The sequence below is a fragment of the Copadichromis virginalis genome, linkage group LG7 (genome assembly GCF_057382275.1).
Source record: "Copadichromis virginalis isolate Kocher_CV1m ecotype Utaka linkage group LG7, C_Virginalis_male_GT1.1, whole genome shotgun sequence".
Lineage (NCBI taxonomy): Eukaryota > Metazoa > Chordata > Actinopteri > Cichliformes > Cichlidae > Copadichromis > Copadichromis virginalis.
This window is the reverse complement of record NC_140624.1, coordinates 55,507,466-55,519,937: the sequence shown is the minus strand read 5'-3', so window position 1 is coordinate 55,519,937 and position 12,472 is coordinate 55,507,466. Positions and strand designations below refer to the sequence as shown.

The window sequence follows — 12,472 nt, the reverse complement described above, 5'->3', positions numbered from 1 at the left end:
AATATTTGTGCAGTTTTGGTTTTGCTTGTGACTAAATAAATGTGTTGCCTTTTGTTTACATATAAAAAAGTAATAATTTCATCTCTTTCTTTTAAACTTTGCAGGCAGGGGAGAGAGTATAATCAGGCAGGAAAGGCTGGGCAGCAGAGCTCAGAGAGAAGAGCTGATGAGTAGGAATAAATAAAAAAGATATTAGTGTGGTAAAACACAATCTGGCAGTCTGCTGAGGTAGAGACTTATGGCTGTGGCTGCAGAAGTTGCAGCCCAGCAGAAGCTGATGGCCTCCGCCACCTCCTGTCCACCTCCTGTGGCTCTGCTTCACAAGGACACACAAACTACACGGATGTGGGAATTGTTGGGGTGAATTCCAAGGGACAACTCAGATTTCATATCACAGGACCTAAAGAACATAAAAAAAAATACAAGGACAACTAAGAGAGCACTGATTGTCTCTTTTGGTCCTTTTTGAATGTGCACCTTTTGGTCTGTAACTGGGGACAGGCATATAACAGCAGTTAGCTTGATTCTGGATCTTGAGGAGATGAGGGGGGCAGTGCAGGCTCATTTCCTGTGCTCGTGTATGTCTGCAGGTTTAGCTGATGCAACAGCTAATTCTTACCCCTGTAGAGGGAGATTGATAGCCAAGAAAGGACAAAAAAGGAGAAATACTTAAGGAGACATTAGATTGGCAGGGCAGCTGAGAACTCCAGGTGGAAGGATTGTCAGAGGGCAGTCCTCATCTCCTGGTTAGCTTTAGGAATGAGGATGGTAACCAGAACAGAGAACGTACAGTATGAGGCTCATAGGGCTAAATGCAACGTCTTCCAGACTTATGAGATGAAAGATGCATTTTATAGAGACAGAATATGATGGAATCCCATGAAAGATGAAGATGTGATTGACCAAGATTCTGATTCACTGAGGGGAGTATGGGTAAGGCAAGGAAACAAGCAGCAGTCAATCATATAGTTGGCTTTGAAGACTTTGTCATTTCAGCCACTAATTTTGCCCTGGCAGAGAGTGAGATGGAGTTTAGTCACATGTTTTTCATAGAAAGGTTAGCCAAATACTTTCTGCATCTCCTGAGTTAAGGTAAGAGAGAAGCAGGCCTCTGGTTGTGCCTCCCACACTGTTGAGTCTCAGTCTCAGGCAACTCCTCTCGACAAGCCAATCAGATAAGCTAGGCATGTGGGATCAGTGGCATAAATGTAGCATGGGAAAGTGAGACAAGATAGAAGACCAGGTATTTGAAGAGCACAGGGCAGTTAATTAAAGGCTTGAGAAACCCAGAGAATTGTCTCCAGGAGAATACCGTCTCAGTCTCCAACTCCATGTCTGGTGGGTTTATTTTATGGTCGGATTCTTTTGTAAAGGCAATAATGGAAAGCCCAAGGCAGTGGTAGCGCCTGACATTTTCTTTTTCTTCCTGTGATTTGAGGTTTTGTCAACTTTTCAGTGAGGGTGCTCTTAAATTTAGCAACTAATTGCCAAATAACACACACTGCACAGCAATTACACGTCATTCTGCTGAATGACTGAAGAGATTCATATAGATTTTAGTGTTGTCAATGTGACAAAGCCTTTGAGTTGCTGCCTCCCATTGTTTTTTTTGTTTTGTTTTTTTGGATCTGGAATGATGGCTCCACTCTACTACATGCAAACATACACAGATAAAACTCCTCAGGCAACATCAGACCCATAGCAACCAGGGCTAGAAATCACCATGAAATAGCAGACCTGTACCGAAACTCTCAATGACTATCGCCCTGTAGCCCTCACCTCAGTAGTGATGAAGTGCTTTGAACGCCTGGTCAGAGACTTCATCATTTCTTCACTACCAGACACACTGGACCCACTACAGTTCGCTTACCGTCCAAATCGTTCCACAGACGATGCCATCTCTCATCTCCTCCACACATCACTCACTCACTTGGACACTAGAAGGGGGAATTATGTTAAAATGCTCTTCATAGACTACAGCTCTGCATTTAACACCATAATTCCCTCCACACTCACCACCAAGCTGGAGCATCTGGGACTCAGCTCATCTATGTGTCAGTGGATCTCCAACTTCCTAACTGGCAGACCACAGGCAGTAAGGATGGGCGGACATGTCTCAGCCTCCACCACTCTCAGCACTGGAGCCCCCCAGGGGTGTGTTCTGAGCCCCCTGCTGTACTCTTTGTACACATATGACTGTGTGGCCACTACCAGCTCCACCACCATCATCAAGTTTGCTGACGACACCGTCGTGGTGGGCCTGATCTCTGATAACAATGAGACGGCCTACCTGAAGGAGATTAGGAATCTGGAGAACTGGTGCCAGAGGAACAACCTCCTTCTAAACGTCAGTAAGACAAAGGAGCTGATAGTGGACTTCAGCACTAAGCAGGAGAGGAACTACCAGACCCCCGTCATCAACGAGTGCCCAGTGGAGAGAGTGGACAGCTTCAAATACCTCGGAGTTCACATCACGCAGGACCTATCATGGTCCTGTCACATCAACACCGTGGTGAAAAAGGCCCGACAGCGTCTCTACCACCTCAGACGCTTGAAAGACTTCCAACTGCCCTCCAAGGTGCTCAGGAACTTTTACTCGTGCACCATAGAGAGCATCCTGACGGGAAACATCTTAACCTGGTTCGGGAACAGCACCATGCAGGACAGACGAGCTCTACAGAGGGTTGTGTGATCAGCTGAGCGCACCATCCGCTCCGAGCTCCCTGACCTGCACTCAATCTACAGCAGGCGGTGCTGGACCAAGGCCAGGAAGATCGTGAAGGACCTCAGCCATCCCAACAACAGACTGTTCTCTCTGTTGAGGTCAGGAAAGCGATTCCGCTCCCTGAAGACCAACACAGAGAGACTGAGGAGGAGCTTCTTCCCGCAGGCGATACGGTCTCTCAATCACACCACCACACAGTACTGACCCACACATATATAGTTCTTACACACACACTGGACATTCTGGACATTGTTTTCACTTCATTACTTAAATCACGCTGCTGTTATTGTGTATATATTTATTTATATTTCTTCATACATTCTTATATAGTTCTATATTGTGTATTTTGTTGTACAGTTATTTTATTTTCAACTTTAATTTATATATTTTATCTTATTCTTCCCAGTTAAATTTACCCTTCATTCTAATTTGTGTTGTACAGTTATTTCATTTTTAACCTTAATTTATATTTTATTCCTTCTTAGTTAAATTTACCCTTTTTAATTTTTCATATTTATTTCCTATCTTATTCATAGCCTTTTCCTTTTTTGTTTTCTTTAGGTCACGAGCAGTTGTCCAAGCATTTCACTACATATCGTACTGTGTATGACTGTGTACGTGACAAATAAAATTTGAATTTGAATTTGAATTTGAATTTGGTAACTGATCCATATCCTCAATTTACTGTTTTTCTTTATATTGATGGAACAGTAATTTCTTGCTTTTACAGACATTTGCTCTATTGTTCTTGAACCTCTCTGGTCCCTTAATCAACTGCTCCACCTCTCCTCCTGCAGCTGAGCAGTAGCCCCACCCAGCTTACACCCCCCACATATGGTATCATCTCTTTGGTCATTTACGGCCTAATATCAGTTAACTCTGTCTTTACAGAACAATATTTTCCAATTTCAAAAATTCCCAGATATATGTGGATCTATTTTTCCATCATTTGTCCACAAGTTTATTTTACTGGAATGAAACTTTATTGTTTTATCGTTTCTCATTAGGGCTGGGTCATGTGACCCTGAACTATCCCTTAATCATGCTGCCACATGCTCAAGACTGCTACTTTACTTCCACTGTGATGCCCTGAGCATTTCTTCTGTATGTCTCTTCTTGTTAAAATTGAGTTTTTCTCTCCCACCATCTCCAAGCACTTGCTCATGGGGAATCTGGCTGTTGGCATTTTTCTCACAAATAATGTAAGGTCTGTGCTTTGCAGTATAAACACCTTGAGGTGATGGTTGCTGTGAATATGTGAGTATTGCTTATTTTACATAGGTAAATGATTTAAATACTTCTTTCATTACTTTGCTAAACAGTTAGACTTTTCATATAATACTGCATATTCAAGTACAGAAAACTGTGTAGGACCCTAAAAACATGGCATGCTGGGTGAACAGGGTCTCAGTTACCATGGCAGTTGTGTGGCGAATGAAGACTTGAGCCAAAGACCTGAACCTGAGGATCTGACCCCAGTTTACATCACTGTTGTCTATATTCAGCCCTGTCACACCCAAACAACCTACACCTTACTGGTTTGTAAGGTGTAATCACCAGGGGTGCCTCCAGAATTTTTACATAGGGGTGGCCGTATGGGGGCCACTAAAAATATTAGGGTGGCAAACCAAAAACAGAATTTCCAGTCTTATTATGATGTTGTCAAATATAGGCTACTTGAAAAATATGGCAAAAAAAAAGGGAGAAAGAAAAGAATTATATGCCTAGTTAATTTTCTGCTATCAAAGATGATATCACTGAAAACATGTACATATTACAAATCTAATAAGATTTTGAAATCCATAACAATCTGTTTTAAGCAGGAATAAATAACAAATTAATGTCATTCAACTCGGTGTGGGGTGTCTTCCTCTCTCTTGTGCTCATGTTTATTAGAATCATTACCAAAATAGGACAGCCTTGCCAGGGGAGGCCACTGGAGGGGCCAGCAAATTTTGGGGGATGGGCAGTGCCACCCATGGCCCCCCTTGGTGACTCCCTTGTGACCACATAATTGTTTTCCCAGTTGCCATTGACATAACATCATCAGTGAGCATACACACACAATTCATTCAGCTCTTTCTTAGGCATAACTGACCTACAAACACAAAAATTAGGCAGTGCTGTCTGACCCTGTGTGTTCACTTACCTGACCTGTCCTTACACAAACACTGCGAAAAATCATTTTAGAAAACGGTTTTTGTTTTTTGGTTTTTTATAGGTAATGGTTTCAAACTTCCTATAAAGGTTAGATGCTGTACTTTTATTCCGCAAAAGTGATCAAACAACGCCTCTCCACAGAGCCGAGATTTTACGGATTCTGCGCCGTCACCAACAACAACAAGATCAGAAGTGGAAGAGGGAGGTGGTATTCGGGTGACATCAGGAGCGACACACCCATCTTGGATTATAAATGCAGCGTGGGTGCCGTAAGCGAGCCTTTTCCAAACTCAAGACTCTGCTGCTGAGAAGTGTGAGGCGGTCACTGCTACAGCAATCATGGCACCAGCGGGAGAAAAGAAGGTAGGCGTGCACTCCGATCAGTCCTGGATAATGCACACGTTGTATTTTGTTTTTGTTTATTATGTTTCTCGTCATGTTGCATGATTAAAAAATGTAAAGGGCGCTCTGAACTTGAGTCAGCTTGTCCGCGCTTCATGCAATGAAATGGGTGTTGTGCAGCTCTGTGTGTTGTTTTGATTTGATTTGCGTGTTAACTTCACGGCAGAACATTTTGAAGCGCCTGGATGCAGGAGAGGTCGTTATTGGGGACGGAGGCTTTGTCTTCGCGCTCGAGAAGAGAGGTTATGTAAAAGCCGGGCCGTGGACACCTGAAGCTGCTGCCGAGCACCCCGAAGCGGGTAGGACTCTGCTTGCTCTCCATTTAAAGCTTAAATGTTGAAGTTCCAGTTTTGTGAGTGCTGAATGGGGGGTGTTGTGTTTGCAGTGCGGCAGCTGCACAGAGAGTTCCTGAGAGCTGGTTCCAATGTCATGCAGACGTTCACTTTCTACGCAAGCGATGACAAACTAGAGAACAGGGGCCAGACTCTGAGCTTCACCGTGAGTTTGTTTTCATGTGCAGCTGCTCTGAGCTCTCATCAAGCATGCAGAGGGGTTTAAACGGACTCAAAACATGAAAGTTGAACTGATTTATAAGTGGTTTTAAAAAATATTTCCTTTCATCCACAGGGACGCCAAATAAACGAAGCAGCTTGTGACCTGGCCAGAGAGGTGGCCAATGAGGGTGACGCTCTGGTGGCAGGTGGAGTCTCTCAGACCCCGGCATACCTCAGCGGCAAGACCGAGGAGGAGGTCAAGGCCATCTTCATGAAACAGATCGATGTCTTTGTCCAGAAAAATGTCGACTTCTTGATTGCAGAGGTATGCCGTGAACTTAAACATTTCCTTCTGGAAACTTAAAGCAACTTTTGATAAGAGATCACTTAGGTCAACATTTAAAGAGATGTCCCTGAACTAGAACTGTCTCAGTGCAGATTTGGGAGTAAAGCAAAGTTAACAAAACCATTGCAGCAGGTTAGAATATCATCTCTTCTCCTGTCTCTGAATGACTTTATTAATAATGAATCATTTTCAGCTTGGGCATTTTTGCAATTAGAAATGCATTTATTCATGCATTTATATATTTTATGTCTATACATGTAATTCCCCTCTCGTAAGGTGCTGAACTCTGAAGAAGTCTGGAGGGGGTGTTACACCATGTCATTGTATAACTGCTCACATTTCAGTATCTAAATGCTGGAGCCCAGGTTTACTAATGACCACTTTATATATTTTTTCCACTTAGACTTGAGAAAGAAAGTCGTCTCAGTGAGTAGCAAAGTCACCTCCCTTGGTTGCCCTTCTGTTTGCTTAAATAGCACAAGTAACTGAGATAAGTGTATCCTGCAAAAAAATGTATTTGAATGTGTTTCTCATGACTCTGTACTGTACTCATGACTGAACGCCTTTATGGACCGGTATGTTGAATTCAGGTTGAGGGGTCCCAAAGAGCTCCCACAGCAGCTTTAAACTGTTTTAGTAATTCAGCAGTCTTTACGTTTTGTGCTTCCTTGCAGTACTTTGAGCACGTGGAAGAGGCTGAGTGGGCAGTCCAGGTTTTGAAGGCTTCCGGTAAGCCAGTCGCTGCAACTCTGTGCATTGGACCTGAAGGGGACCTGAACGGCGTCAGCCCTGGAGACTGTGCAGTCAGACTTGTTAAAGCTGGTACGACAATTTCCCGCACGTTGAGTAACAGGAATTTAAGAAAAGTTGACTTTAAAAAAATGTTTAATCAACAATATTATTTAATTTTGGCGCCATTGTTTGACGTATATGAAGAAACTCAGCAGAGTTTAGAGAAACTACCTGAGAACTAATGTTTTGGTAATGTAACTACAGAGCAATGGATGCACACATCAGTGGTCACAATTGCAGAATGTCTTGTTGTCTAAAGGATGCGAACCCTGTTGCATGTCATTGAAGCTCTTGGATCAGGTCTGATAAAAGCGGACTTCAAATTCATTATCAGCTCAAACAGCTGCACACAGTTCTGCCTATGAATAACTATGAACTATGTTGAAATGTCTCTTATGAACTTAAGGCTGGTTTGTTCGTACTCCAGACTTCTCCTGCTAACTCGGCCTAGAGTATTACGATTCGTCTTCTGTAAAGAAAGCCTGTGTGCTTAAAGTTGTTTCCTGTAATGAAACTCTATAGCATCTTTCATTCCCCTCTCCCTGTCTGGTAAGAACCCACATTTGTGGTCCGCACACCTCCTGGTACGGTGAACCATGTGGACAACATACAGTGTATTCAGTATCTTAATGGGGCTTCAATGTCGTATTCAGAGCTAAGTGCACCTCTCTTCACAGCTGCTTTTTTTTGTCACACTATGGTAAATTCAGGTCAAGCAGTTTAAAATGAACTGGTCTTGTTCTGTGTAGCTGGACCAGTCAGGGTGTAGTGCATGCTGCACACTGGAGGGACACAGTGGGTCTGTAATTAATATTATCCATTGCACTTGTTTACCCTCCTGGGAAACTGTTCACCCTGTTTTAGTGCTACATTACGCTCAAGCTTGTTTTTGGACCTGCTATCTTCAGCTGACATGTGGGATTCAGTATAATTTTCCCATTGGCACATGTGGAAGCTTTGCGCCAATCTTTCTTGTTTCCTACATCAGATGCTGACAATCTTTTGCTCACATTTAGCTGATCTACACATTTCCAGAAGACTAATTTTAGTTGGTTTGGGAAGTGCTCGGGTCCTATGTCATATGGCATATAGTCTAGCAATGCAATCAGGCCTACCATGGGTATGTCATACAAATGCGCATATTATTACGCATCAGCACTGCAAAACTAAATGTGGGTGTTTGGACATCTCGTTTTGTTATGTGGGGAAAAAAAAAATCAAGACTTGCAAGGTCTGCAAAGTGTCTACGTTTCAAAATATCTTGACTTCTGGTGTTTTTGTGGTCCAAAACTTCATTTGTCACAATCTCCAAATACACCAAGAAAGCATTTTTAGCATGTTAGTGGTATGGACCTGACATCTTAAACTCGATGCATGCAGTTTGTATTCATTTGAAGTCTTAGTCTGTGTTAATGTTCAGTCATTAGATTTCTTGTTAAAGCCACTGTGTAGATCAGATTTTTGCTGCCATCCAGTGGTGGTATGAACAGATGCTGAGGTAATCAGCCATGTGCACTGATACATCCAGCATTGAGCTGAAACCAACATGGATTGCTACCATTTCTTACAAGAATTTTCCACAATCTCAACAATTTATTGCCTCAGTTCTGATCTGTTCTGCACATCTTCTCTGTAGGTGCTGATATTGTTGGCATTAACTGCCACTTTGACCCAGAGACTTGTGTGAAGACTGTGAAACTGATGAAGGAGGGTGTGGAGAAGGCTGGGCTGAAGGCTCACTACATGTCCCAGCCACTGGCCTTTCATACTCCGGACTGCGGCTGCCAGGGATTCATCGACCTGCCGGAATTCCCGTTTGGTCATTACCCTACTTTTTAAAAAAAAATGTTTTAAAAAATTAAAAATTCTCAATCCACATAAAAACATTTTTTTAAGAAATCCTCAAAAATAAACTCCTCTTCCAACAGGTCTGGAGCCAAGGATCCTGACCAGAATGGACATGCATAAATATGCCCGGGAAGCATATAATGCTGGGATTCGCTACATTGGAGGCTGCTGCGGATTTGAACCGTATCACATCCGTGCCTTGGCTGAGGAGCTGGAAGCTGAGCGAGGTTGTCTTCCTGCTGGATCTGAGAAGCATGGCAGCTGGGGTAGTGGCCTGTCATTGCACACCAAGCCTTGGGTTAGAGCTAGGTAGATGTTATTTCAGTTTTCTCAAAGCACCTCAAGATTATTGCCACTGTTTTGTTTTCAGGACAGCTTGCCATTTCTCTTTTTAGGGCCCGCCGTGACTACTGGGAGAAGCTGAAGCCCGCCTCTGGCCGCCCCTTCTGCCCCTCCATGTCCACACCTGATAGCTGGGGAGTCACCAAAGGCCACGCTGACCTGATGCAGCAAAAGGAGGCTACCTCCAAGGAGCAGCTGGAGGCTCTGTTTGACAAGGCCAGCCAAGGCCACTGAGCTCCTGTCTGAGGCCTTTGACAAGGAGAAGCAAAGGGGTGGCGTGAGAAGGCATACTCACACATTCCCCAAAGTTTATGTACCAAAAAAGATTGAAATGCTGAAGTTCTTTCTTTTTTAGGACCATTTTTACTATGTGAAAGACTGGCATCATATGCTTAACCTTTGAAACTGGCTTTCCAGACTGAGCCTTCAGTGTTATTATGACCATCACAACTGTTTAAAGAAAAAAAGTGAAATTACTGTATTACAAATGTACAGTTGTTTGTGAAAGCACCCAAGTAATGTCACAATGATGTGGGCAGCAATAAACGACAAACTGCAACAAAGAAATCAGCACTGGTGGTTTTGTTCCTTGGAAGGGTCATTTAGACTACGTCCACACTAGCCCGGATAGGGGAAAACGCCATCTCAGGGTGGATGGGAGGCCAAAACGGAGAGAAAACAATGAGTTTTCAAACGAAAATGCATTAATATGGACATAGCCTTACCTATAAAAGTCAAACTTCAGGAAATGGTGTGTTGCTTATCACCTAAAATGGTTTTGTTTTTGTCGCAGAGATGCTCAACTGGATTGAGGTCTGAAGAGTTCGGAGGCCCAGTCAATCCTTAAATTAATTGTTGTTCATCCATTCCTAAACCTTTGGGTTTTTTTTTTTTTTTTTTTTTTTTTGTTTTTGGGGCAGGGCATATAGCCTGCTGAAAGATTCCACAGCCATCAGGGAGTACAATTTCCATTAAAAAGGGTGTACATGGTCTGCATGTACATGGTCTGCAAGTAACATCCACATGGATGGCAGGACCCAAGGTTTCCCAGCAGAACATTACCCAAAGCATCACACTGCCACTGCTGGTTTGCCTTCTTCCCATAGTGCAAATTTAATGTCTGAAGTTGCTATGTTGCAATTAAAGTGCTTTTTCACCCTTTTTGATGTGCACATAAATATTTGGAATCAGACTTTGAAGTAAAATTAAGAAGTTTTATCAGTTTGGTTTAACAGTTAATAACTTCAGTACAAAGTGCAAAGTTGGTGCAGGGCTATTTATTTGAGATATATATATATATATATATATATATATATATATATATATAGATATATAGATATATAGATATATATAGATATATATATATATATATATAGATATATATATATATAGATATATATATATATATAGATATATATATATATATAGATATAGATAGATAGATAGATAGATAGAGATATATATATCTCAGATAGATAGATAGAGATATATATATCTCTATCTATCTATCTATCTATCTATCTCTCAATCATCTTACTTTTCCAAGAGGATAAATGATGAAACCGGTCTCAAAGTGGAATATTACAAGTTTTTCTTTTTGTTTACACCTTAACTATGGAAATTAATGAGCAGTAAATAAAGTGAGGTCAAAACAGGGAATGTGGCAGTGTACGAGAGGTGCTATTTTATTGGAAAGAGAACATGCCTTAGTGGGTGAGACCAAATGTGAAACATTGAGTCAATTTAACAGATTATTACTCAGACATCAATGTGCCTATTTCCATATAAGGGAACAATCTACGAAGCTCTGTAGAGCTTATCTGTTTTTAAACCATGGAAATCCAAAGGGAGTTCTGGTTTCCTGTGTTTATTAGGCTGAAGTATTCTTTCCGCACTCTGACTCAACTGATCCAAATTTTAATGGCAATAATGCATGACCTTCACCTGGTGAACTACATTGAAATGTCTTTTCAATGTGTTTTCACAAGATTTACCAGAAGAGGCAGAGAATTAAAAAGCAGGAAATGCATTTATTTTCAGATTACTTTCCCCCCTCAAATATAATAAAAAAAATAATAAAACAAAACATATAAAAAATACAATCAATGCCAATATTTCTGCCGTTGATTGTATTTTACATTCATATTCACGTTTGAGATTTGCCTCATCGTACTTTGAATCCTCGCACATCTTCCATCTCAAGCTTACTGTCAACAAAGGCTGGCATATTTCTACAAATACTCTGCAGTGACTAACAGAACTGAAGTTTGCACTCAGAGGAAATCAAAAGTTGAAAAGATTCTAAATATAAGTCAAGCACCAGCAAGATTTTGGAAAAGGCCCTTAGTAAACTAACCCACTTGGTTCTACATACAGTTTTGTGTGTTTTTTCTAGTAGCTTTAAAAGCACCATAAAGGTAATCTTTGCCCCACTCTACATTTTTTTTCTAGTCGCTAGATTGATTTTAAAGTTGCATGCGAAAATTAACTTTCTTAGAGAATAAATGGTGCATAAACCTGTTTTGACCCAGTTCGCTTACCGTACGCAGTCTGGCACTAAACACGTTCTGTACGTATTTGCGTCATGGATTTGCCCACGTGCAGATGTTTATGCTCCTCGTGCACGTATGCAAGTGAGGAAAAGAGACAGAGGAATAGAGATTAAAAAAAAACAAAAGAGTACAACTCGTAATGAACACTTTTTAAAAATTAAACACGTAAAGTTACTGAATTAAAAAGTAGTTTGCGTGGAACAGTTTTCTGTCTTTGTGTGCCGTTTGGTTTATTAAGCTGTTAAAAGAAACGGACTGTTATGTTGCCTTCAAGGGTTCATGTGGAAAAAGTGTACGCGTAATAAAAACGTTAAACACTGTAATGTAATGAACAAAACATTTTAAGGATGTAGTATGTACAACTGGACTGTGTTTAAAAATATCCAAAAAATAAAAAGAATTGTGAAAAGAATAAAAGTTTGTGATAGAAAGACATGTCACGCTTAATGCATCTGATAAAATATTAGACTTTGCATTGCGTTTTAATGATAAATTGATATATTTCACGTTCACATGGTATAAAGAGAGACTAGCGGATATAGTTAACCAGCATTAGCATATTGTACATTATATGCATCATTAAACGTCTTTTAAAATGCATATTATTGGGAGATAAAGAGATATTTTTGTAGTTTTATAGAGATAAAGAAATATTAGTCAACTAACTAACAATTTGCTCAAAGATCGTTTTGCATGTCAGTACGGTATCGACATTTTCTAGGAGCATCATATTTACCATTTTCATCGTGGAGATGGAATGCAACACCGGAGGGAGGGGGGGGGGGGGGGTCACCAGTTAAATCCCTCCCCG

At 41.2% G+C, this 12,472-nt stretch overlaps 1 protein-coding gene across 1 annotated transcript; it reads left to right on the top strand.

The window, feature by feature from the left end:
- The first annotated feature begins 5,156 nt into the window (after positions 1–5,156).
- bhmt (betaine-homocysteine methyltransferase) lies at positions 5,157–9,676 on the top strand. Its single transcript, XM_085464286.1, has 8 exons — positions 5,157–5,248; positions 5,454–5,586; positions 5,673–5,785; positions 5,915–6,106; positions 6,802–6,949; positions 8,556–8,738; positions 8,848–9,076; positions 9,163–9,676. The coding sequence occupies exons 1-8, from the start codon at positions 5,225–5,227 to the stop codon at positions 9,341–9,343; spliced, it is 1,203 nt and encodes a 400-aa protein (XP_085320412.1). The 5' UTR covers positions 5,157–5,224; the 3' UTR covers positions 9,344–9,676.
- Positions 9,677–12,472: the final 2,796 nt, after the last annotated feature.

What these genes read in the sequence shown, in the direction of transcription:
- bhmt (XM_085464286.1), top strand. Translation starts at nt 5,225, where the DNA reads ATGGCACCAGCGGGAGAAAAGAAG. An exon ending in TGCCGAGCACCCCGAAGCGG is followed by an intron (nt 5,587 to 5,672) that starts GTAGGACTCTGC and finishes TTGTGTTTGCAG; the next exon opens with TGCGGCAGCTGCACAGAGAG. An exon ending in CCTGCCGGAATTCCCGTTTG is followed by an intron (nt 8,739 to 8,847) that starts GTCATTACCCTA and finishes CTCTTCCAACAG; the next exon opens with GTCTGGAGCCAAGGATCCTG.